Raw genomic sequence first — 27,250 nt, forward strand, 5'->3', positions numbered from 1 at the left:
AACCCCATGAACTGCAGCATGCCAGGCCTCCCTGTCCAACACCAACTCCCGGAGCCTACCCAAACTCATGCCATTGAGTTGGTGATGCCATCCAGCCATCTCATCCTCTGTTGTGCCCTTCTCCTCCTGCCCTCAATCTGTGCCAGCATCAGGGTCTTTTCCAACGAGTCAGCTTTTCGCATCAGGTGGCCAGAGTATTAGAGTTTCAGCTTCAATATCAGTCCTTCCAATGAACACCCAGGACTGATCTCCTTTACGATGGACTGGTTGGATCTCCTTGCAGTCCAAGGGACTCTCAAGAGTCTTCTCCAAAAACCACAGTTCAAAAGCATCAATTCATCTGCACTCAGCTTTCTTTGTAGTCCAACTCTCACATCCATACATGACCACTGGAAAAACCACGCCTTTGAGTTTACAGAACTTTGTAGGCAAAGTAATGTCTCTGCTTTTTTTTTTGTCTCTGCTTTTTAATATGCTGCCTAGGTTGGTCATAACTTTCCTTCCAAGGAGCAAGCATCTTTTAATTTCATGGCTGCAATCACCATCTGCAGTGATTTTGGAGCCCAGAAAAATAAAGTCAGCCACTGTTTCCACTGTTTTCCCATCTATTTGGCATGAAGTGATGGGACTGGATGCCATGATCTTAGTTTTCTGAATGTTGAGCTTTAAGCCAACTTTTTCATTCTCCTCCTTCACTTTCATCAAGAGGCTCTTTAGTTCTTCTTCACTTTCTGCCATAAGGGTGGTGTCATCTGCATATCTGAGGTTATTGATATGTCTCCCGGCAATCTTGATTCCAGCTTGTGCTTTCTCCAGCCCAGTGTTTCTCATGATGTACTCTGCATATAAGTTAAATAAGCAAGGTGACAATATACAGCCTTGACGTGACTCCTTTTCCTATTTGGAACCAGTCTGTTGTTTCAGGTCCAGTTCTAACTGTTGCTTCCTGACCTGCATACAGATTTACCAAGAGGCAGGTCAGGTGGTCTGGTATTCCCATCCCTTGAAGAATTTTCCACAGTTTATTGTGATCCACACAGTCAAAGGCTTTGGCATAGTCAATACAGCAGAAATAGATATTTTTCATCTATTAAACTCTTGCTTTTTCAATGATTCAGTGGATGTTGGCAATTTGATCTCTGGTTCCTCTGCCTTTTCTAAAACCAGCTTGAACATCTAGAAGTTCACGGTTCACATATTGCTGAAGCCTGGCTTGGAGAATTTTGAGTATTATTTTACTAGCTTGTGAGATGAGTGCAATTGTGCAGTAGTTTGAGCATTCTTTGGCATTGCCTTTCTTTGGTTAAGAGATAGTTAAGTCAGGCTCAACTGGAGTAATGTGAGAACCAGAAACATCAGCACTGTGTATTTATATGATGCTGTAATAAGAATAACTGTGGAGTAGAACCATGGCGTTACCCCTTCTTTAAGTGAAGCTCAGAGATCAGGAAAGTGATGGCTTAATTAATAAAAATTCTGCAATGAAAACTGGGTAGCTGTGGGTGGTAATGCTTTCCTGGGTCAGTTATGGGGCCCCTCAGTTTTCCCTTTCTCTCGATACTCCTACAGCTCTCTGCAGATGGTAGAGGGTAATGACATAATGAGGTGGCAGAGCAAGAGGAGAACTAATTCCCAGAGTTCACAGTTGCCTCTATATGATACAATAACCATTTGCTGAAATAAAAATGCAGAACTTCAGGCATACTGTCTGAGTAAGAATGCCAAATGATGCTTGAAGCCTTTTGTGAAATATTCTGTTAGCTGTTGTAGCTCAAATATCAAACACCAATGAGAAGGAATTCATCTAAGTATTTCCTGTCCATGGAATTCAGGGGTCCAGATCTTTAATAATCTTGCCTTCTCTAGGTTCAGTCAAGTAATGGCTAAAATCTTTAGATTGACATAGATGTTTAACTAATCAAAATACCAAGCTATTGAAAGTTTAACTGAGATGAAGAAAATTTAGAGCCTTACCTTTGGAAACCCCTTATTATATCACTAGCATTATGGCATGTAATTTCTTCCTTAAAATACATTTTTTTTTTGCCACAGGCTGTAGCATTTGTGGAAATATTATGAATCACTTCTTATTTCTCTATAAAACTTATATTTGATTTACTTGTGCCATGGATTGGAATAAGCAAATATATGACTGTATTAATTTATCTGAACTTCTATTCTCTGGCTATGAACTATCATTTTCTTAAAGGATCCTTAACATCTCACCTACTAATATTTTCATTCTTTCTTAATTTTTAACATTAGCATCAGGTTCCATCACCGAAAAAGCTGCTGGCTTTCTTTTAGGGCCATAGACATTTTTTAGACTAAGATATATAGTCTTTCATTACTTCATAAGAGCAACTGATAATACATTGTTGAGTAAATAACAAGGAAGCTCCGTTGAAATGGACTGCCATGTGATTGGCTAGTCACTATTGACTAGTCAGTATTGACTAGTCACAATAGATCTAGTCACTATTGTCCGAGATTGAAGCTTTCACCTCCAAAATGGCAAATTATTACATCATGAATTTTTTGATTGCTCATGAATAATGTCACAAATATCAAAGTTGCCAATATCAAGGGCTCCCATATTTGATATCAACTATATTTTCCTGCACTGTCAATGTTGAAGACATACTGGCTTCTCCTTATTTATTTATTTTTTTTTGCAGGCATATATTTTTTTTTAGTCTTTCAAAGAACCGATATTTGGTTATATTGAATTTCTCTAACAATTTCCTAGTTTTTATATCATTGATTTCTGCTTTAATTTTTTAAAAATTTATTTATTTTTTAATTAAAGGATAATTGCTTTACAGAATTTTGTTGTTTTCTGTCAAACCTCAACATGAATCAGCCATAGGTATACATATGTCCCCTCCCTTTTGAACCTCCCTCCCATCTGCCTCCCCATCCCACCCCTCTAGGTTGATACAGAGCCCCTGTTTGAGTTTCCTGAGACATACAGCAAATTCCCATTGGCTATCTATTTTACATATGGTAATGTAAGTTTCTGTGTTACTCTCTCCATACATCTCACCCTCTCCTCCTCTCTCCCCATGTCCATAAGTTTATTCTCTATGTCTGTTTCTCCATGCTGCCTGGCAAGTAAATTCTTCAATACTATTTTTCTAGATTCCATATATATGCATTATAAATACATTATAAATACATATAAATATTTATCTTTCTCTGACTGACTTACTTCACTCTATTTAATAGGCTCTAGGTTCATCCATCTCATTTCAACCGACTCAAACGCATTCCTTTTTATGGCTGAGTAATATTCCATTGTGTATATGTACCACAACTTCTTTATCCATTCATCTGTCAATGGACATCTAGGTTGCTTCCATGTTCTAGCTGTTGTAAATAGCTAGAACAATGGGATACATGTGTCTTTTTCAATTTTGGTTTCCTCGGGGTATGTGCCTAGGATTAGGATTGCTGGGTCCTTTGGTGGTTTTATTCCTAGTTTTTAAAGGAATCTCCATACCATCTTCCATAGTGGCTGTATCAATTTACATTCCCGCCAACAGTGCAAGAGCATTCCCTTTTCTCCACACCCTCTCCAGCATTTACTGTTTGTAGACTTTTTGATGATGGACATTCTGACCAGAGTGAGGTGATATCTCATTGTAGTTTTGATTTGCATTTCTCTAATAATGAGCGATGTTGAGCATCTTTTCATGTGTTTGTTAGCCATCTGTATGTCTTCTTTGGAGAAGTGTCTGTTTAGGTTTTTCCCCCACTTTTTTTTTTTTTTTTGGTTTTCCCCCCACTTTTTGATTGGGTTGTTTCTTTTTCTGGCATTGAGTTGTATGAGCTTCTTGCATATTTTGGAATTAATTCTTTGTTAGTTGTTTCATTTGTTATTATTTTCTCTCACTCTGAGGGTTGTCTTTTCACCTTGCTTATAGTTTCCTTTGCTGTGCAAAAGCTTTTAAGTTTAATCAGGGCCCACTTGTTTACTTGATTGAAGGCAGGAGGAGAAGGAAGAAGACTGAAGGCAGGAGGAGAAGGGGACGACAGAGGATGAGATGGTTGGGTGGCATCACTGACTCAATGGACATGAGTTTGGGTAAATCCGGGAGTTGGTGACGGACAGGGAAGCCTGGTGTGCTGCATGGGGTTGCAAGAGTCGGACATGACTGAGCAACTAAACTGAACTGAACTGACTTGTTTACTTTTGTTTTTATTTCCATTACTCTAGGAGGTGGGCCATAGAGGATCTTGCTTTGCTTTATGTCATCGAGTGTTCTGCCTATGTTTTCCTCTAAGAGTTTTGTAGTTTCTGGTCTTACATTTAGGTCTTTAATCCATTTTGATTTGACCTTTGTGTGTAGTTTTAGGAAGTGTTCTAATTTTATTCTTTTACATGTAGCTGTCCAGTTTTCCCAGCACCATTTATTGAAGAGGTTCTCTTTGCCCATTTATATGTTCTTGCCTCCTTTGTCAAAAATAAGGTACCCATAGGTGCATGGGTTTATTTCTGGGCTTTCTATCTTGTTCCATTGGTCTATATTTCTGTTTTTGTGCCAGTACCATACTGTCTTGATGACTGTAGCTTTGTAGTATAATCTGAAGTCAGAAAGGTTGATTCCTCCAGCTGCATTCTACTTTCTCATGACTGCTTTGGCTATAGGGGGGCTTTTGTGTTTCCATATGAATTGTGAAATTTTTTGTTCCAGTTCTGTGAAAAAATGCCCTTGGTAATTTGATAGGTATCACATTGAATCTGGAGATTGTGTTTGTAGTATAGATTTTCACAATATTGATTCTTCCTACCCAGGAACATGGGCTATCTATCTGTTTATATTGCCTTTTATTTCTTTCATTAGTGTCTTATAATTTTCTGTGTACAGTTCTTTTATCTCTTTAGTTGAGTTTATTCCTAGATAGTTTATTCTTTTTGTTGCAATGGTGAATGGGATTGATTCCTTAATTTCTCTTTCTCATTTTTCATTGTTAGTATATAGAAACGCAAGTGATTTCTGTGTATTGATTTTGTATCCTGCAACTTTGCTAAATTCACTGATTAGCTGTAGTAATTTTCTGATACTATCTTTAGGGTTTTCTATGTACAGTAACATGTCATCTGCAAACAGTGAAAGACTTACATCTTTTCTGATCTGGATTCCTTTTATTTCTTTTTCTTCTCTGACTGCTGTCTCTAGGACTTCCAAAACTATGTTGAATAATAGTGGTGAAAGTGGACACCCTTGTCTTGTTCCTGATCTTAGGGGGGATGCTTTCAGTTTTTCACCATCGAGAATAATGTTTCCTGTAGGCTTATTATATATGGCCTTTACTATGTTGAGGTAGGTTCCTTCTACGGCCATTTTTTGAAGAGTTTTAATCATAAAGGGGTGCTGAATTTTGTCAAAGGCTTTTTCTGCATCTGTTGAGATTATCATATGTTTTTTTTCTTTCAATTTGTTAATATGGTGTATCACATTGATTGATTTGCATATATTGAAGAATCCTTGCATCCCTGGAATAAACCCTTATTGATCATAGTGTATGAGCTTTTTAATGTGTTGTTGAATTCTGTTTGCTAAAATTTTGTTGAGGATTTTTGCACCCATGTTCATTAGTGATACTGGTCTGTAGTTTTCTTTTTTTGTGTTTTGGTATCTTTGCTTGGTTTTGGTATCAGGTGATGGTAGTCTCATAGAATAAGTTTGGAAGTATTCCTTCCTCTGCAATTTTTTGAAAGTTTTAGAAGGATAGGCATTAGCTCTTCTCTAAATGTTTGATAGAATTCTCCTGTGAAGCCATCTGGCCCTGGGCTTTTGTTTTTTGGGACATGTTTGATCACAGCTTCAATTTCAGTGCTTGTAATTGGGTTATTCATAATTTCTGTTTCTTCCTGGTTCAGTCTTGGAAGATTGATCTTTTCTAAGCATCTGTCCATTTCTTCCAGGTTATCCATTTTATTGCCATATAGTTGTTTATAATTGTCTCTTATAATCCTTTATATTTCTGCATTGTCAGTTGTAACCTCAAATTCTTCATTTCTAATTTTGTTGATTTGATTCTTCTCTCTTTTTTTCTTGATGAGTCAGGCTAAGGGTTTGTCAATTCTGTTTATCTTCTCAAAGAACCAGCTTTTAGTTTTTTTAATCTTTACACTTGCTTCTTTCATTTCTTTTTCATTTATTTCTGCTCGAATTTTATGATTTATTTCCTTCTACTAATTTTGGGGTTTCTTTCTTCTCCTTTTTCCAGTTGTTTTAGGTGTAAAGTTAGGTTGTCTATTTGATGTTTTTCTTGTTTCTTGAGGTAGGATTGTATTGGTATAAACTTCCCTCTTAGAACTGCTTTTGCTGCATCCCATAGGTTTTGAGTTATGTTTTCATTGTCACTTGTTTCTAGAAATTTTTTGATTTCCCTTTTGATTTCTTCAGTAACCTGTTGGTTATTTAGAAATGTATTGTTTAATCTCCACGTGTTTTTGTCAAATTTGTTTTTTACAGTTTTTGTTCTTATAATTGATATATAGTCCCATTCTGTTGTGGTCTGAGAAGATACTTGATATGATTTCAATTTTCTTAACTTTACTGAAGCTTGATTTGTGACTCAAGATGTGGTCTATCCTAGATAATGTTCCATGTGCACTTGAGAAGTAGGTATTTTCTTCTGTATTTGGATGGGATGCCATGGAGATATCAAGAGATCCATCTCATCTAATGTATCATTTAAGACTTGTGTTTCCTTATTCATTTTCTGTTTTGATGATCTGTCCACTGGTGTGAGTGGGGTGTTAAAGTCTCCTACTATTATTGTGTTGCTGTCAATTTCTCCTTTTATGTCTGTTAGTGTTTTTCTTATGTATTGAGGTGCTCCTGTGTTGGCTGCATAGATATTTACAGTTGTTATGTCTTCCTCTTGGATTGATCCCTTGATCATTAGGTGGTGTCCTTCCTTATCTCTTGTAATCTTCTTTATTTTAAGGTCTATTTTGTCTGATATGAGGATTACTACTCCAGCTTTCTTTTGCTTTCCATTTGCATGGAATATATTTTTCCATCCTCTCACTTTCAGTCTATATGTTTCTTTAGGTCTGAAGTGGGTCTCTTGTAGACAGCATATATATGGGTCTTGTTTTTGTATCCATTCAGCCAGTCTGTGTCTTTTGGTTGGAGCATTTAATCTATTTACATTTAAAGTAATTATCAATATATATGTTCCTATTGCCATTTTCTTTATTGTTTGGGGTTTGATTTTATAGATCTTTTTCTTCTCTTCTATTTCCTGACTATATAAGGCCCTTTCATTTGTTGTAATACTGGTTTGGTGGTACTGAATTCTCTTAACTTTTGCTTGCCTGGAAAGCTTTTTATTTCTCCGTCAATTTTGAATGACATCCTTGCCTGGGTACTGTAATCTTGGTTGTAGACTTTTCCCTTTCAGTACTTTAAATATATCCTGTCATTCCCTGCTGGCCTTCAGAGTTTCTGCTGAAAGACCAGCTGTTAAACGGGTTTCTCTTGTATGTTACTTATTGCTTTTCCCTTGCTGCTTTTAATGTTCTTTTTTTGTTTCTAATATTTGTTAGTTTGATTAGTATGTGTCTTGTCATGTTTCTCCTTGGGTTTATCCTGCATGGAACTGTTTGTACCTCTTGGACTTGATTCACCATTTCCTTTTCCATGTTGGGGAAATTTTCAACTATAACCTCCTCAAAAATTTTTTCATACCCTTTCATTTTCTCTTCTTCATCTGGGACCCCTATAATTTGAATGTGCATTTGATATTGTCCCAGAGGTCCCTGAGACTATCCTCAGTTCTTTTCAATCTTTTTACTTTATTCTGCACCTCAGAAGTTATTTCCACCATTTTGTCTTCCAGCTCACTGATTCATTCTTCTGTTTCATATATTCTGCTATTGATTCCTTCTAGAGTATTTTTAATTTCAGTAATTGTATTGTTTGTTTCTGTATATTTATTCTTTAATTCTTCTAGGTCTTTGTTAATTGATTCTTACATTTTCTCCATCCTGCTTTCCAGGTTTTTGATCATCTTTACTATCATTATTCTGAATTCTTTTTCAGGCATTTGCCTATTTCCTCTTCATTATTTAGACTTGTGTTTTTCTAGTTTGTTCCTTCATTTGTGCAGTATTTCTCTGCATTTTCATTATTCTTTTTCAAACTTACTGTGTTTGAGGTCTCCTTTTCCCAGGCTTCAAGGTTGAATTCTTTCTTCCCTTTGATTTCTGCCCTCCTAAGATTGGTGCAGTGGTTTCCGTAAGCTTTGTATAGAGTGAGATTTGTGCTGAGTTTTTTTGTTTGTTTGTTTTGTTTTATTTTCTGCTGATGGGCAAGGCTGAGAGAGGTGGTACTCCTGTCTGCTGATGATATGATTTGTATTTTTGTTTTATTTTTTTGTTTGGATGAGGCATCCGGCACAGGGTGCTACTGCTGATGCTGAGTCTTCTATTCAAGTGGTTTCCTTTGTGGGAGTTCTCACTATTTTATACTCCCCAGGGTTATTTCTCTGGTAGTCTAGGGTCTTGGAGTCAGTGCTCCCACTCCAAAGGCTCAGGGCTTGATCTCTCACCACAGCAAAGTACATATATGAGAAGTCCACAGCTGCCATCACACCCAGAGGTGAACAGTTGGAAGTACTGCCTCTCCTTCAACAGCAGCCACCCCTTCTTTCCACATAAGCCTCCCTCATGATGACTTCTGGCCTCCTGAGCTCCACTCCTCTCATGGCCATCTGTCAAGCTTCAGGTGCAAGTCCCTTTTCAGTGCTTACACACTTCTGTGCTGGTCCAAGTGAGAGTACCATCATATTCTCCTTATTGTTTTGAACCCTATTCCATAAGATTTGGATCTGGATCCTATAGTAACAACTCCCATTTTTTTATCATGAGTTTCCAGTGTGACAACTGCTTTTCCTCTTTTCTCCCCACGCCAGTCCTCAATCTTCTGTTGTTTTTTCATCATTGTTATATGTGCAGTGTTGTCTGACACTACACTTGTATGATGGGGAAAACATAGCTTCTTGACTTTTCTATCATTGGTCAAAGCTTTATAAGTCCCTGTCTTACTGGGAGGTAGAGAACAAACTTAAACTTCACTATTAATAACATATAGTCTTTTTGGACCTAAGTATACTCCATTCAGTTTAAATCACCCACTTTCAGATAAATGAAATGTTTGGGATTTCAGCCCCTTCTTCTTGCTCTTTCCCAATATGGTAAAGCTCCCATGAAAGCATGTTGGGGAAGGATAGAGGGAACACTCAGAAACACATGCTGTTATGTGGATTCTGGATCCTTGCTGACTGTACTGCAGAGTGGTTGTTGAAAAATAATGCATTTCAACTGGTCTTTTGGAGTCTATGGTCCTAGCTATTTGTGCTTGATTGCAAAGGCCCCATGTATAATGGCCCCTTTGACTCAGTCCCAGGCTTTTGTCCATCCATCTGTGACCCCTAAGTGGGGCACATGGTAATTTATGGATGCCTATGCCTCACTACTTTCTGTGAGGTGTCAAGGTACTATGTCAGACTCCTCTATTTTATAGCTTCTTCCACTGCTGTCTCACTATCTCTGGGCTTTGTGCATGACTTCTATTAGAGGTCTAGGGCCTACCTCAGTGAATGTGGGCAAGCATTTAATTGGTGCTTCCCTGCCCCAAGCATTTCTTATGCTTCCCTATAACTTAGGTGCTTCTATTGCATCTTCACTTCACCACCTACATTTATATTCTGAAAGAGAAAGCAGAGACAAATGCATCTGTCTTTAATCAGCTAGTTTCCTTCTTTCCCTCCGCCATTGGGATTGGAAGGGGTATGCTCTGTTTTCTTCTTTCTGTATGGAAGGGACTTCCCCTACATTAATGCCAACTTCCTTAGAATCATTAATCTTTTTGGTTCAGCCTTAATGGTGGAAGAGCATCTTCCTTATACTATGGAAGAAATCCTATGACTTGAGCTGGCCAGGTCGAATTGGGAGTTCAAGATAGCTAGAGACTCGGAGTCACAGAAGATGAAAATACTCAAAAAAAAAAAAAAAAAAAGATGAAAATACTCTGGTGAATAAATCCCAAATAGTACATCCATTATATGTGACACAATACTCTGGATTCCTCTAAGAGTAATTCTGTTCCCAGAATTAATCATTCTAAAAATAATAGCTAATATCTATTGACTGCTTATGATGTGCTAGAGAAAAGGAAAGATATACCCATCTGAATGCAGAGTTTCAAAGAATAGCAAGGATAGATAAGAAAGTCTTTCTCAGTGATCAATGGAAAGAAATAGAGGAAAACAATAGAGTGGGAAAGACTAGAGATCCCTTCAAGAAAATTGGAGATACCAAGGGAACATTTCATGCAAAGATGGGCACAATAAAGGACAGAAAAGGTGTGGACCTAACAGAAGCAGGAGATATTAGGAAGAGGGGGCAAGAATACACTGAAGAACTATACAAAAAAACTTCATGATCTAGATAACCATGATGGTGTGATCACTCACCTAGAACCAGACATCCTGGAATCTGAAGTCAAGTGGGCTTTAGGAACCGTCACGATGAACAAAGCTAGTGGAGATGATGGAATTCCAGTTGAGCTATTTCAAATCCTAAAAGATGATGTTGTTAAAGTGCTGCTCTCAATATATAAGCAATTTTTGAAAACTCAGCAGTGGCCACAGGACTGGAAAACGTGTTTTCATTCCAATCCTAAAGAAAGGCAATGCCAAAGAATGTTCAAATTACCACACAATTGCACTCATTTCACATGCCAGCAAAGTAATGCTGAAAATTCTCCAAGGTAGGCATCAACAGTATGCAAACTGACAACTTCCAGATGCTCAAACTGTATTTAGAAAAGGGAGAGAAACCAGAGATCAAATTGCCAACTTCCGTTTGATCACAGAAAAAGCAAAAGAGTTCCAGAAAAGCATCTACTTTTGCTTTATTGACTACACCAAAGCCTTTGACTGTGTGGATCACAACAAACTGTGAAAAATTCTTTAAGAGATGGGAATACCTGACCACCTGACCTGCCTCTTGAGAAATCTGTATACAGGTCAGGAAGCAACAGTTAGAACTGGACATGGAACAACAGACTGGTTCCAAATTGGGAAAGGAGTGTGTCAAGGTTGTATATTGTCACCCTGCTTATTCAACTTGTATGGAGAGTACATCATGTGAAAATGCCAGGCTGGATGAAGCATAAGTTGGAATCCAGATTGCAGGGAGAAATAACAGTAACCTCAGATACACAGATGACACCACCCTTATGGCAAAAGCGAAGAGGAACTGAAGAGCCTCTTGATGAAAGTGAAGGAGGAGAATGAAAAAGCTGGCTTAAAGCTCAACATTCACAAATCTAAGATCACGGCATCTGGTCCCATCACTTCATGGAAAATAGATGGAGAAAGAATGGGAACAGTTGAGAGACTTTATTTTCTTGGGCTCAAAAATCATGGCAGATGGTGACTGCAGCCATGAAATTAAAAGATTCTTGCTCTTTGGAAGAAAAGCTATGACAAACCTAGACAGCATATTTAAAAGCAGAGACATTACTTTGCCAACAAAGGTCTGTCTAATCAAAGCTATGGTTTTTCCAGTAGTCATATATGGGTGTGAGAGTTGGACTATAAAGAAAGCTGAGCAGTGAAGAATTGATGCTTTTGAACTGTGGTGTTGGAGAAGACTCTTGAGAGTCCCTTGGCCTGCAAGGGGATCCAACCAGTCAATCCTAAAGGAAATCAGTCCTGAATATTCATTGGAGGGACTGATGCTGAAGCTGAAGCTTCAATACTTTGGCCACCTGCTGCGAAGAACTGACTCATTAAGTAAATAAAGATCAAAAGTGGAAAAAAAAAAAAAGACCCCAATGCTGGGAAAGATTGAGGGCAAGAGGAGAAGGGGATGACAGAGGATGAGATGGTTGGATGGTATCACCGACTCAATGCACATGAGTTTGAGCAAGCTCCAGGATTTCGTGATGGACAGGGAAGCTTGGCATGCTGGAGTTCATGGTGTCACAAAGAGATGGAGACCACTGAGTGACTGAACTGAACTGAACTGAGGCGTTATTTAAGATATATATATATTTAATCCACATATAATCTTATGTTGTAAGTACTATGATCATTCCTATTTTACAAGTAAAGGGGTAAGAAGTAAAGTGAAAGTTATTAAATAAGAATTACTATTTGAATATAATTCTCATTGTGAATCCAAGTCTCTTTCAGTACACCTCTTTTTTCATCCTGCTCTTTATCCTGCTGCCAGTGTTTGTTCTCCCTTAAACATCTATATTCTGTATGTCAAATCAAACTATTTGTTGTTCCACTTATATTCTATCTCATTTCCCCTATTTTATGTCTTTGCTCTTTCTATTCTCTTTGTCTAGAATACCCCCTCCCCACCATTCTCTATCTTCCAGAACTCTGCCTAACAACCTCTCCTCCAAACCTTTTCTGATTCCCATGGTTGGAAGGAATCTGTCTTCTAAATCCTCTCCATTTTTGTGCTTACAGTGTCTCTACTTCGACATAGAATTAATCATGTATCATTTTGAGAGTCACTCTCAGATGTAGACTTGCACCCACACCTTTGTTCCTCCACAGCAGTCAGCACAGAGACTAAATAAGTAAGTGGGTGGAAGATCTTCTGCACACAGTGGACCATTCCTGCTGCAGAAGTCAGTCAAAGAATTGTATCAGGAACTTGCCTGGATCCAGAGCTGGAAAACTACAAACAGCATTACATGAGATCCTGGAGATGACCTCTTTCATCTCAGACTGTGACTCACATGTGGAAATTCAGTACAAGGAATCAACAAAGGACTGGAAGGACTTTGTGTCTATATGACGTTCTGTTCCAAAACTGACCTCCTCACTTCTTGGAGGCAACCCCCCTGCCTACTTTCCTCTATCTGATGATTATTCTTTTCAAGTTCCAATGAATCTCTCACCTCCCGCCAATCTCTCACCTCCCACTTGTTATAGCTGAAGCAAGTGCCAAACATATTTTTTTCCCCACACCTCTTTATTGCTTAGAAAAACTGTCCTGTATTTGGAGCTCTTTGAGCATCTGTAAAGGAGTAATTGGTTTAAGCAACTCCAGGAGGTGATGTGTGGCCTGGTAGGTGGACCTCAGGAGAGAGGCTGAGCTGGTGACCAGAGGCATTTGGTTCCTGGGAGGCATAAAGAATGACCACTGCTCACCACTTGTGTGATGATTACACACTCTGGCCCTGGATTGCTTTGTCTTCCAATACGAGAAAGCCCTTTTCCCCACCACCTACTTTTCCTGTGGCCAAGGCTCTTCTCATCATAATCTGCTTTCCCACATGGCTCCAACACCACATCCAAATAGCTCCATGTACATTCAAGCTAAATGTGCTTAGACATCTCCCAAAGAGGGCACTTCTCCCATTAGGAGAAATGAAAGGCAGGAACATTAAAGTCGTCCTGGGGTAATTCTGGTTTCTCTGGAACCCTGGAGTCTAGATGATGAAATCTGTTGGATGGGATGCACTCTGCTTGGCAGAGAGAAGGAAGGTATCTTTTGTGCAGTTTAAGATTCTCTCAGGAGGTCAGGAACCAGTTTAAATTGCCCTCTAAACATTCTTAGAGGAAGTCCTCTCCTTTGGATTCAGAAGGGCAGTTACTGGACCAGACTGAGACCTTGGGGCACTATTTTGGCTCCAGCAAGTGTTAGCTGTGCATCCTTAAGCAAATCACTTTCTCCTTTGGAATTCATATCTTCTCATCTAAGACACTGGTGAGTTGAATTACATGCCCCCAAAGGCCTTTTCTTGCTTTGGCGTCCTGTTGAGGGGTGTGTGTGTGTGTGTGTGTGTGTGTGTGTGTGATCTCGAGTTCAAGGGAGAGATAATGGTTAGATTGAGGAGATATGATTCAAAGCCGACACTTTCCCCTAGAGATAGAACTCACTTTAAGTCTTATAATCACGTCCTATGTGTAACTTTTTCCTTCATAAGTCTGGAATTGGTTTTTACCCCCGAAAGGCCTGAAGTTATTTTTTAATTTCTTCAATTTGAGAATCAACTTATTATTGATGTTGGATGCTAAAAGAAAAATCTCTAATAGCTTCATCACAAAGCCATCCTTCTTTTATGCTGGCCAAGGAAATGGATCTGTCTTGCTAAACGAGATTAAATTTTCAATAGCCCCAAATATAAAATTATATATAAATATTTATATATCTCAGCACATTAAAAGTATCTTAAGCTTAGCATTAATTAGTCTCGAGAAGAAAAGGGTAAACACAAGTGCTATTCATTTATTACCTTAACACCAGTTAGATCAATGAACAGTCTCCATGTAAACAGCATTATTCATTAAACAAACAAGATGATTTTAAAATGAATGTTTTTTAAAATTTTTTTTATTTTTAAAGAATGAAATGAAGGGGGAGCGTGAATGTGAATGTGAACATGGAGTAGTGGTTCTCTGACTGATTTGCATGCATGAGTACTCTCCTGGGCTGCCAGCTTGAGAGATGTGACCAAGATGAGACTGGTTGCTGGTGTGAGCTACTATTGTTCTAAAAATGCTTTTAAGAACTTCCTTCTCTGTTTCAAGATTTAACTGTTTAAATGGCTATTACTTCACAGATATCTAAATATACTAACACATAGAAGGTTAGCAGAGAAAATGCTTTAATAGTGTGGTTAAGATTCCATATGTTAATTATTTCATCTGATAACAATGTAACACTTTTATTCACTGGAAACTCACAAATCACACTGATATTTACAAAAGTTGTTTCCATTAAATTGAAATGAAGAGAGAGGTTAGTATGTTTTAATATAAAAAGGAAAAAGGGGGCTGAATTCTTTTGACAGATACAATTGTTAACAGTCTATTGTTAAAGAATCATATTATTAGGAGAAGAGTCAGGATAGGAGTAATAAATAAAAATGCAGTTATTACATTTGTGAAAATGCAGGTAACCCCAAATATTTACTTGCTTGGCTTTAGAATAAATCATGTAGTTTTTTAAACCAGAATTTATAAACAGTTTGGCTAGCCTAATGTTAAAGTGAGTTTACATTTTCTGAGGGTACAATAATTGGGGTGAAAGTGAGTCTGCTGTGTGGTGATAGAGGAAAACGTTGGTTGAAACATCACTGTTGGATAAAACACCAACGACTAATTAAACACACATACACACATAAGCAAACAATTAAATAACACTTTAACTACAGAAAAGTGGGAATTGTCCAAATGTGGGTCATTTGAGTCAATCCCAAATCAGTTCCCATTTGTATAGTCTCTGCTTCAAAATGAATCCAGAAGAAATGAGGACAAATATACACAATTACCACAGATATGTGATAATACAAACAGATTTAGGCAACTCTGGGGCATGTTGTTTGGCAACGTGCAGGGAAGATTGTCAAAACACTTCTATGATCACAGGGATACTGAAAGTCAGGGGAGGGGGTTACCGAGACTCTGAGGTCGAATCTTCCTGATTATAACCCAGGACAAGGATTTTTTTTTTTTCTCCTGATGTAGAGTTCAGAGATCTGCAAAGAGTTCAGGGCTCACTGGTTCATAGAATAAGGATGAAAAAGTGGGAGTGTTTCTCCATAATAAGCCACAGTGGATGGGGTCCAAACAAACTGCTCAATGTCAGTTATCCATTCTCGTCACTTGTATAGCTGAAAATCACTTTCATAAACTATGACTTCAGTGGTCTCTCCCAACAGTCTTGTAAGGTAGTCTTGTTTTATTGAACAAAACTGAGATGCAGAGAGAATAAACATCTAGGTCATGTGATTTAGAACTTGAACCCAGGTCTTTGAATTCCAAGTAGAGCTCATCTTTGAATAAAAGAGTGTGTTCTAGAAAAATGGCTCAGGCCTTAGCAAAATGGCCACATAGATTACGTTCATTGCCAGTGGCAAACTGCACCCCTTTGTCCTTGATACTGGAGTTTCTGACATCACTTACTTTAAGGTGTCAGGAACTGGATGTGTTCCTCATTTCAGGATTATCTGTCTTCACCCAAAAGAATGATGAGCTTTCAAGGATCAGAGGAAAAGAAATTTTTTGGTTCTTTTCTTTGAAATGACACCATTATAGATAACTAATGACCTGATTATGAGAAAAATTCTTTTCTGGCAACCAGAATCCAAGAGAATGTTCTAAGGAAATCATAAGATCTGAGTGAAAAAGCTCATTGGGATGGCGTGAACTGTCTCCCCATGAGGCTGTAAACCCCACACTGTAACTCATGCTTTTATCTCCATTGTTCTATATTCTGTTGGCTTTTGACTTTCCTGCACTGACTGGATACAGAATGAGGTAAGATGAAGTATGAGTCTAGAAGACCAACTGCGGCCTGTGACACCTAAATATCTGGATATAACTCAATGACTCCAATGACTTCTGCCAATTCATTTTGCTATTTAAATATTTTTACACATAGTAGGTAATCAGTCAATGTTGGCTCCCGTTGCTCTTTAATCTCGCTGGTGTCGTTGTGCACAGTACGTTGAGCAGGTATCAGTAACTGTTAGCTGCTGTGGTTTGTGTCAAGCCGCACTGCATTTTATGATTTCCCAAGCATCCAGATCCTTGAGAGCAGTGAAGTGTGAAAACTGTTGCCCTTTCCCCATGCAGCCCGTGAACTTGGTTATTGATAAACTGCTCCAAGTACTGGCTTTTGGGTTTTCAATTGTGAAATACCAGTGGGTCACTTCAGTCTGATACAATCCACCTCCTCCGTGGCCGGCAGGCGGCTGGTTTTGAGGTCGAGGTCAGCACTGGACTTACTCCCATGGTGGGAGGGCTGCCGGTGGAGCAGCAGCATTTTCTTGAAGTACTTCATGGTGGTGTTCTTCACTGTCACGAAGCACACGGTGTTGATCATGCTGTTGCTCATGGCGATGCACTCCACAACATAAAAGGCTGTGAGGTAATGCTTTTCCTTCACGAACACAGTGGGGAAGAAGTCGCGCACGATTGTGAAGCCATAGAAGGGCGCCCAGCACAGAACATAGGCCGTGAGGATACACATGAGTACCAGTACCGTCTTCCGGCGGCAGCGCAGCCGCTTCCGGATCTGCTCAGTCTGGAAACCCGGGACCGCTTTGAACCAGAGCTCCTGGGAGATCCTGGCATAGCACAGGGTCATGGTGACCACGGGGCCCAGGAATTCGATGCCAAAGACAAAGAGGAAGTAGGATTTATAGTAGAGCTGCTGGTCCACTGGCCAGACCTGGCCGCAGAAGATCTTTTTCTGGTTTTTGACAATGAAGAGGACGGTTTCCTTTGTGAAGTAAGCTGATGGGATGGAGATGAGAATGGATACCATCCAGACCAAAGCGATCAGGAAGGAGGCTGTTTGATAATTCATTCGTGGTTTCAAGGGGTGAACGATAGCGAGATATCTGGTGGGGGAGGGAAGCATCAGTAGCAATGATGTATGCTGATATATGCTTGTAATCATTATTAGTTTTTAGCTAACCCAAACACCCACAGTAGCAGACAAAATGGCACAATGACTCCCCACGTACCTATTTTCCAGTGTCAACATACTTCATTTTATTTTAGCAACATCATTTGGCATTTGGAAGAGAGGAGAGGTTTAGTGGGAACTGCACAGGATTTGGGTCAAACAGAATAGATCCTGGCTTTTAATCTGATTGGCTTTGAGGGTCTAGAGTCAATCAGTCTCTCTGAGATTCCTTTCCTCAAATGCAACGTGGGATAAAATGACATCTACCTTGCAGGGCTGCTGTGAATATTAAATGCTACAATGTTTGTGAAATGCTTGGCATGTACTAGATATTCAATAAATACATGCGGTCTATCATGATTATAAATCCTATTGATACGAACTGACTTTCCAGGTTGCCATTCTGCCTAAGAATATAATTCTTTCAAAACTTTTCAATTCACATATCTCCTGGTGTAGAGGCAAAAGAAGGTCTGTGGACTAGGACTTTCTGCTGACACCCTCAGGTGTCATTCTGCATTACAGAGCTGGAGGGTAGGGGTGGTTTAGGGTAGAATCTGAGCAATCTAGTGAGATGTAAATGACTTGCCCAAGCTCAGTTGGTGCAGGGAATGGAATGTAGGCTCCTGATACAATTTACACCTACCTCCATGGGCTGTCTCAAGCTCAGATTAGAAGGTATGTAAAGTTGCCTTGACACCATCAAGCATAAGGTGCATAAGCATATAGCATAAGGCTTTTATCCTCTTTCCAATGAGCAACACTGCCTGGGAAAGAGGTTGGAGCCCTTAGTGGGAAATGAGCCCATTTGTGTAGGTTGAACACCTCCTTTCTAGCAAAACCTAATAACACCTATTTAGATAATTTAGTGCCCTGAAATCATTCTTATGCATTTTATGGGTCAAGAGGAAGAGGTGGTGGAGGAAGGTGAAGGAAGAAAAGAGGCATGAGGGGTTGGGAAGAAGCAATTCAGTGTTGGAGATGAACATATACCTCATACCTGGAGCTTGAGTCAGGTTATGACCAACAGCAGGAAGACATCCATAGATTTCGATCTAGCCTTCCCTGGTGGCTCAGATGGTAAAGCGTCTGCCTATAATGTGGGAGACCCAGGTTGGATCCCTGGATCAGGAAGAGCGTCTGGAGAAGGAAATGGCAACCCACTCCAGTATTCTTGCCTGGAAAATCCCATGGATGGAGGAGCGTGGTAGGCTACAGCCCATGGGTCGCAGAGAGTTGGACACAACTGAGCGACTTCACTTTCACTTTCACTTTACACTTTTTGGTAACTAGACCCTTTGGTCACCTTTCCAAGTTTCTGACTTGACCAAGAAGGCCTTCTGAAGTGCTATTTTTGTCTGTCCCTGGCAATAATCTGTCATGAGGTTGTTTTACCTGCTTTTGCCTTCCCCTTTCCCACCGGCAGCTCTGACCATAGACTTCAATTAGGCGATCTCGTGGCAGCCTGGTTCACCCCAGGTTGCAGCTTTCTGAAGACTTGAGATAAAACTGGATCTCATCCAAACCACTGGCTGCACCCTAGCTATATAAATTAATGAGCAGTGCGTGCTAGATTTCTTTACCCATCATGGGTCCCAGTTTTTCCAAGTTAACCTGCACGAATTGCCTGGATAGCACAAGGCTCACAGGGCTGGAGATGGGGACAAGTGGGTTAGCTCATCCTTCACTGGGGCAGGGACATCTCACAATCATTGTCTCTCTGTGATGCTAAGTGTATCAGTTTCCTATTGCTGCTATAACAAATTACTACAAACTCAGTGGCTTAAACAAATTTATTATCTTATAGTTTTGAAGTCTTAAGTCTGACATGTATCTTACTGGGCTAACATCAAGGTGTTGGTAGGCCTGTGTTCCTTTCTGGAGGCTCTTTGGGGAAAATCTCATTTGTTTTTCCTTTAGGGCTGCCTGCATTACTTGGCTTATGGCCCCCTAATATGTTTAAAGCCATCAATGATCAGTCAAGCCATTCCCACAACACATCACCCTGACACTGACTTTTCTGCCTCCCTCTTGCCCATTTAAGGACTGTTGTGATTACACTGAGCCCACCCAGATAATCCAGTATAATGTCCTTATTTTATGATCAGCTAATTAGCAACCTTAATTCCTCTTAGGCATAACATGTTCTAGGGATTAAGATATGGATATCTTGGGGTGATTATTCTGCCTCCCATAGTGAGTCCAAAGTCTTTACATAATGTAGAACTAGTTCAGGACTTACTAACTCTCCCAATCTGATTTCAGCATGAAAAGTATCTCAGTGACCAATGCTAAAGAGAATTTCTACAGCCCTGCTTACTCTGCTGTCAACTCTTAAATTCTAATTCCTTTTCCCTCAGTAACTTCTTCCTTATCCTATAGGATGCTCCAAAATTCAGAGCTTTATTTTACGATTTATTGTCATCAAATAAATCATAAAATAAAGAACACTGCCTAGGTATTATTCAGAAACCCTGGATTTTAGCTCTGTACCTAAATCCTCAGATAAATCACTTATGCCCCTGGGACTTAGTTTCTTCATCTGTGAAAGGTGGACAAAAATAACTACAGATAACCTTTTTGAAAGGTTCCATTTGAGAAGGTAAATGTACATAAAGCATGCTGGAAGCTATAATACTTTGTTTAAACTCATCTTTTCCTATGACCCTTTCATTGGCAAGAGGGACATCTGTAAAGTCTTTGCTGCCATCTATCTGCTTGGCTGTTTCTTGAGGTCAACACTCTTCTTCTGGGGTCTCTGTGACTTCAAATAGCATCTCTTCTAGGCCCTCTGCACATGAACATTGCTCTTCTCCTGATGCCAGTGTCAGGGTTTGTTCTGAGTATGATGTAGTCCCCGTGCCTACAGATACAAGCCAATTATTTAATATTAATGTCATCTCAACAAAAGTAAGAGTTTGGCCATCATCTATCTTTCTTATCATTTTGCCTTATTTTTCAATTGGTTTGAAACTGAGTAAGAAAGAGGGATGCTATTTATTAGAGTCATGAATTTTAAGAGTTGGAATTCCATATGTGCTTTAATATCTATAAAAATTTAGCAGTGAGTTCCTCTCTTTTCACCAGATGTATCCCTCCTCCTGGTGGGAAAGGCTCCTGTCCTGCTAGTTTCTCTATCAGTGGGAAAAAGTGCACCCCCAACCCACAACTAATGGGTTTCACTTCCCTGCCAGTTGGCAAAATCATTCAAACAAGCCAATCACATCCTCCCATGGGAGCTAAGGTCACCTCAGCCTCTTGTCACTGTAAAGCCTGCTGTCCACAGCCCCTGCTGGTTCATTCTATTCCTGAGTGCAACTCCCACACGGGACACATGGCCCTGCCTGGGGTGCAGCGATCTCCTCCCTTGGGCTGGGAGTATACGAGACCAACCAACTGCGGTCAGCCTCACTGTTCTAGCTTCAAGGGTTGTGTGTTCAGTCATCTACTACTATTGGAGCTATAGAGTCTTGCCTTGATCAGTGGAGTATAGGAGGTGGTCAGAATAGCGCACTCAAATTACCACAACTTCCTCATGAAGTGTTCCCAGACTGCATCACCAACATAATCATCATGTCTTCCTCTAAGTTACTCTTAACTTATCAATAGATTATCCTAGTTTTTGTGTGGAAGTAAAGCTTCCAGAGGTCAAAGACTGTGTCTTCTACTACTTTATGTTTCCACACACATAGGCTGGGCATAAAAATACAGTAGGATTCAGCAACCTGTGGATCTACCAGGTTGAAGCAGATGCTGTTGATGCCCCCCTATATCCCTTGGCTTTTATGACTTCAGTGCATACCTGTCCACTCCCACCAGCTAACACCTGCATTTCTTTGTCAGAAGGTCTTCTCTGGCTTCCAGAGTACTCTTGGTAACCTGAACAGAATTTCCAGAGGCCCTCACAAATGACTTATGAGGTTTGGTATATAAATAGCTCAGCTCCTTCACCCACCTCCCACTCCTGGGAGAACTCTGAGGTGTGATCGACACCAGCTCCAAGAGTTCTGTGGCAAGAATAAGCATCAGTTTCCCACAGTGGAAATTTGTTCAGTGACACAGCTTTTATTGACTGCCTTCCCTTGCTGCATTTCCCATCTCCCTGTAGGTGCTTCCTGGGTGCTACTTGTACATGAATCCTTGTCTCAGGGTCTATTTTGGGAGTAAACCAAACTAAGGCACAGGTTTGAGGCTCTTTGCTAAGCACAAAGGAAACATAAAGATAGAAGACATGGTTATTGTGCTTAAAATACAGTGTCCTTTGGAAAAGACTGTGTCCCCATACACGAGACTGAAAGACAGATTGGCATCAGACTATAAAGACTACATACAAGGTGCTAGACTCAGGATTTGGCATGTATTCTATAGGCATTGAAACTTTTGGAGGTTTTGTAAGGAATGAAATATATTAGAAAGACTCTTCAATGGTGATATTCTGATGCTTATTATGGATGAGTATGGATTTCAGGGGGCAGTCAGAATCTCCTGTAGGGGAAGAGACAAGTTAGAGGAGCATAGTGATGGTCCAGCCATGACTTGCCAAGAGATGAGGCTGGAGGGACTAGTGCCAGGACCTGGTGTAGGGCTGCATCTGGCAAAGGGGGTGTGTGGGTGGGGGTAGAACGGGGAGAAAAGCAAAGGATGATGGTGGTATTACCTGCTTGTGTGACTGGGAGATGGTGGAACTGCTGACAGAGCTGAAAGCTGACTGAGGCAGAGCTAGTTTGGAGTGGAAAAGGAACCACTCCTGTATTGTAACAGGATGTTTACTTCCTGAGAATCTCTAATATTAAAAAAAAAGAAAGAAAAGCCCTGCAATTACATTATAAAGACAAAGATTTCAATGGAACAAAGTGGGTGAGGACAGTGGTAACTCCCACTTGAGCAGACAACAGAGTCACTCAGGGAATTGGGTAAAATGCAGATGCTTAGCCAGGGGATTCCCATTCAGTAGGGCCCCAAGAATCTGACTTTGTATCATTGTATCAAACATATTTCCCCTGGGGTATTTTGTGTAGTTGGTTGATAGGTAAGTTTCATAAACACTGGGTTCAGGGCTTGAGAGCCTCACAGTTGTGGTAACAAAATTGTTTTTTCCCTATAGGAATTAAGTTATAAAAAGGAAGAAGCCTCTTATATCTGCATGTGTATTATATTATCGTAAATGAAAAAATCAATGGGTTGATTAAAAAGGACAATGAACCTAAATAGCACTGAGAACTGGGAAAAACAAACTGAAAGATGATAAAAAGGAAGAAGATGATTAAAAATACATCATCAAAATGAGTTTCAGTATAACTCACAATGATGAACCAAGAAGATGTGACACGGATTGGCTTTTTAAAAAGAGCCACTGGTGGTTCAATGCTGGCCTACTACTGTTTACATAAATAAAACATGTGTCAAATTTGTCTGAAGCTGTAATTAGAAATTTTTCTTTATAAATTTACAACAGATCAAGGACTTCCAGAATATATCATGCAAATATATGCAAATAAGCAGAGGGATGTATGCAAAAAAGAAAGGCAAAAATGTCCTTCTCTCTTTTTTACAAGCAAACCAGGCAATAAACCCACTGTAAAATCAGCTTTGCATCAAAGTCACCAGAAACCAGAGTGCCTACTGTATTATTCCATTTTTGTGAAGTTAAAAAGTGGGTAAAATGAAACTATGACACTAGAAATCAGATTGATGGTTGCCTGGGGTGGGAGGATTGACTGGTAAGGAGCACAAGGAAGCTTTCTAGGGGATGAAGATGTTCTATATCTTGATTTGGGTTGTGGTTACAAGAAAAACTTTGCACATGCTGCCTTGACTGGAAGCTGCCTTGTCTATAATGTAGCTAAGTAGTAACTTGCTTAAACCTGCTGCTTTTGCTTGTGTGTTGGAGAGGCTCATGGTTATATGACATGCCTGTATCTGAAGCAGATGTGGTATGTGGCGGCATGGCTGAGAGCTAGGGGTTCAGGAGACTCACTCTTGCCTACGTTTGGGAGAATATGAGCCACAACTGAAGAAACCAACCCTCCTTTTGCCTCGATAGATCGGCAAACATTTGAATCTGGAATAAAGCCAGCTGTTAGAGCGGAAGCGAGGAAAGAGGAGACCTGGGCCACCTCCGTCATGTTTCCCGTGCCTGACATCCTCACCTGTCAATAGCAATGGCCAGCAGGGCGTTGGTGGAGACGTAGAGTGAGACGGTGCGCAGGTAGTTGATAGAGGCACAGAGCACATGGCCATGCTCCCAGGAGAGCTGGTGCACCACGTAGTAGTCCATCTCAAAGGGGCAGCAGATGATGGCTACCAGGAAGTCGGAGATGGCCAGGTTAGCAATAAGCAGGTTGGTGAGGTTGCGCAGCTTTTTATAGCGGGTGAGGGCAGTGATAAAGACAAAGTTGCCAATACCACAAGTCAGCATGATACCCACAAGTGCCACCCCAATAACGATCTTGGCTGCAAAGAAGGTCTGAGTCTTGGTCATATCCTCATCCTCATCCAGAGGGAGGTCATAATCACCATAACTGAAGTTGAAGGGGAGGGAGGAGGCATGTTCTTGGGGTATACTGAAGTTGGTTGGAAAACTAGCATTTCCATTCTGGGCTGCCATGGTGAAGCTTGCCAGGGAGCGGTGTGTGGGAGACTCCAGGGTCTGCAGACTCTGAGCTAGGGTCCAGACCTTCTGCTCTCATGAGGTCAGAGATCCTAGCACCCTGCCCACATCCTTGGGGAGTCAACATGCCATCCTCGATCCTGGAAGGAGACACAGCCAGTTGATAAGATACAGGTGAACACCTGGTAGCATCTTCTCAGAGTCCCCCCAGGTGTAGGCAAACCAGATCCAGTGTCTACCCTCAGGCAGAACTGCCCATGGTACAGTGGGGAGGACACATGATACCTGGAAATTGGGAACCCCCCTACTGACTGGCTGTCAGGAGGGTTTTGGGCATGGGTTGGTTTGGACTCCCCAGAGACACCCAAGAAGAATGTATATCTTTGCTTTTTGCCCAGGGGCCAAGACCAGTTTGACTGCCCAGTCACCCTCCCCTGCCCCCCAGGAAGCCTCCACAAGGGTCTTCCAGAAGTTTTCCCCAGCTGCTCAGGCAGCCGACTCAGGACTCTATGGGAGTCACAGTGTTTTACCAGCTGTGACCAGGGACAATGAAGCCAGAAGATATGGATACAGTAGGGTCTTTTCTCCAAAGCAGGGACTGCTTCCTCTCTGGGCCAGTTTACAGACTTGAAAATCACCACTTTCACATGGACAGGCTGATTCATCTTGGGCCAGTGATTTATGCTCTCTGAATTCCAGTTTTCCTATAAACCAAAATCCTGATGCCTAGCCCAGGGCCTGACACAGAGGAGGGGCTGTTGAAGGAATGAATGAAGATCCCAAACAAGATTCTGCAGGTGGAGAAGCCTGTGGGTGGGAGGGAACTCTCCTGCTGCTTCCTGAGGCCATTTTAGAAAAAACCTGCTGTCTGCTTCCCTTCCCTGCCTCCACTCTTTTGATCTGCACCCTCACCAGGCCCCCAGTTCCCCTTCCAGCCTTGACCGGGAGGCACCACATCTCCTTAAGGAGTCTGTGTCCTCTGAAAGTGGTGGCAGCTCCAAGATATTGCTTAACTGAAAACAGCCGCCCAAGGGGGTGGGGGTGTGGGAGTGGGGGGAGTGTCAGTGAGGATCCAGGAGGGCTTGAGGGCTGACATGTCCCTTATGGCCTAAGTTCTCTACATTCTTGGTGCCTCCAGATGCCCATAGGGGAGGAAATAAAGTTTCTGAAGTACTGAGCCCTCGGAAGATAGGGTACCGTTGGGTTCGAGGTGTCCGAGGCACTGGGAAAAGAATCCAGACCCAGCACCCACGGAATACCACCTCTCACCTGCCCACCCTCCGCCCCGCTCCCCGCGCTCATCCACCTTCCCCCACCTCCTAGCACACTGGGAAGGACTCCCAAAAGTGGGAGCCACGGGATGCTGGAGGCAAGAAGCGGAACAAACTGGACAGTAGGTTTGATTTGGTCCAGCCCTGTGAGAAGGTGGGGAGAAAGAAGGACAGAAACTGCTCCCCCCCCACCCCACCCCCAAGACCCCCAGCACGGACAGCAGTCGCAGGATGGCCAGTACACTGCAACCTGCGGCGCGGCAGCCTGCTGTGTACCGGGCGAGGTTCAAGACCGCAGCTAAAGATAGCTTCGTTTTGGATCGCCTCTGTGTCTCACCCAGCCCTCCGCAGGTTTTACTAAGGCGGCGATCGGGAAGCTGGACTCGCGCTCTCTCGGATTCTACTTTCGGCTGCTCTTTGGTTCCGGTCCCGGGACCCGCGAGGAGACGGAGGGCTGCCAGGCTGGAGCCGGTCCACTCCCCATTACCTCGGGATGCTCTCCCTGCCCTTGACCAACCCGCTCCGGGAGCCTGGTCCTTCGTCTCCCTTATTAACCACTGTCTCTCATTAACCACAGTCGCCGGAGGCGCTGCCCTGGCAGGGGCGGGAATAAAGTCAGAAATTCAGGCTCGAGAAGCAAAGCCTGTGAGGCCTCCAGGCGGGAAGAAAACTGGGAGTGGAGAGAGGAGCTGCAGAGAGGGGATTTTCCCAGAGACACTTCCCTTTTCCCGCTCACCTTCCCGAAGGCGCTCCCTGCCCACGCCCTCCTCTGCGGTTTGGTGCTCGCCCCGCGGCCCAGCGCTCCTTCGGTCCGCGGCCGCCCTGCCTAGCCCCAGCCTACCGCCCCCTGCCTGGTCATCTCCCAGCACCCACTCCTTTACTGCGAGCCAGCCAGGGCGCATTCGCAAGGCGGCAGCAGGCAAAGCGGCCCGAAACTCCCTGAGGAAGAAGCGGGCGTCTGAGCCCTCAGCCAGAGCGACGCCCCGCATCCCGCCACCGAAGCCCGGGACTGCGCCAAGCTCTGCACTTACCCGCTTCCGAGCTCTCCCCACCAGCGGTCTCGGGAAGCCGGACTTGCGCTTCTAAGGAGGTGTCCCTCTTCCTTCTCACCCAGCGCCCTTCCCAGGCGCGTCGTGGTCCCCGGGTTCCAGCCCGCGTTCCGCCCGCGCAGCTCTCCCTGGCTTCTGGGGCCCGGCTGGTGCGCCAGCTCCGCTCTGGGCTCCGCCCCAGGGTCCCCGCCTGTCTCAGCGCGGAGGCGGAGGGTGGCCTCTCGCCTCGCGCACCTGGTGCTCCCAGGATTCGGGACGCACGAAGTTCTAGCCGCCTTGGCGGGGTCGGTCCCTCAAGGGGGTTTCCGAGCCCTCGTACCCCAGTGTGAATGGGACCGCAGTAGCCGTTTAGATATGAAGCAATTCTGGGGAACCCGCGAGGCCCTCTGTACCCCTGCCAGGCGCCCCACAGGGATCCTGTCTTCCTGGAGCCCAGTGACAGCATTCGCTCCCGCTGCATACCCTGATTACTTCTGGAGGAGCCCAGGGTGCATTCTATCGTTCGTTCTGGAAGCTGTGTGCTGGGGACACTGTCGAGTGCAGAATAGAGCTTTGGGGTTGTGGGGGAGGAGATTCCTCTGGAGGAAGCTGGAGACTCTAGGAGGCTTGCCCTACTCAAAGAACCAACCCGAAGAACTCACTAAAAACTGCGATGCCCACAACTGCCAGAGACCTTGGTCATTCAAAACCATCCCAGTTGGGGTCCTCCTGTGTTTAAGGAGTCTCTTGAGTTCCTCACTTTGTTTACAATAGGTTCTGATTTTAGGCAACTCCTACGGTTTCTCTGGTCTTTGGTTTCCTTACACATTGAACGAAGGGATTAAACTCTCAGGACCTGCAACTGATG

General features: G+C 42.2%; 1 protein-coding gene across 1 annotated transcript; it reads right to left on the reverse strand.

Moving 5' to 3' along the window:
- Positions 1–14,264: 14,264 nt before the first annotated feature.
- Positions 14,265–26,517, reverse strand: PROKR2 (prokineticin receptor 2). The gene is made up of 3 exons (XM_043883828.1): positions 26,386–26,517; positions 23,623–24,223; positions 14,265–17,405 (listed from the first exon to the last, which is right to left on the reverse strand). Exons 2-3 carry the CDS (start codon positions 24,078–24,080, stop codon positions 16,709–16,711), a joined length of 1,155 nt encoding a protein of 384 aa, XP_043739763.1. The 5' UTR covers positions 24,081–24,223; positions 26,386–26,517; the 3' UTR covers positions 14,265–16,708.
- Positions 26,518–27,250: the final 733 nt, after the last annotated feature.

Source organism: Cervus elaphus, chromosome 23 (assembly GCF_910594005.1).
Source record: "Cervus elaphus chromosome 23, mCerEla1.1, whole genome shotgun sequence".
NCBI classification, from domain to species: domain Eukaryota; kingdom Metazoa; phylum Chordata; class Mammalia; order Artiodactyla; family Cervidae; genus Cervus; species Cervus elaphus.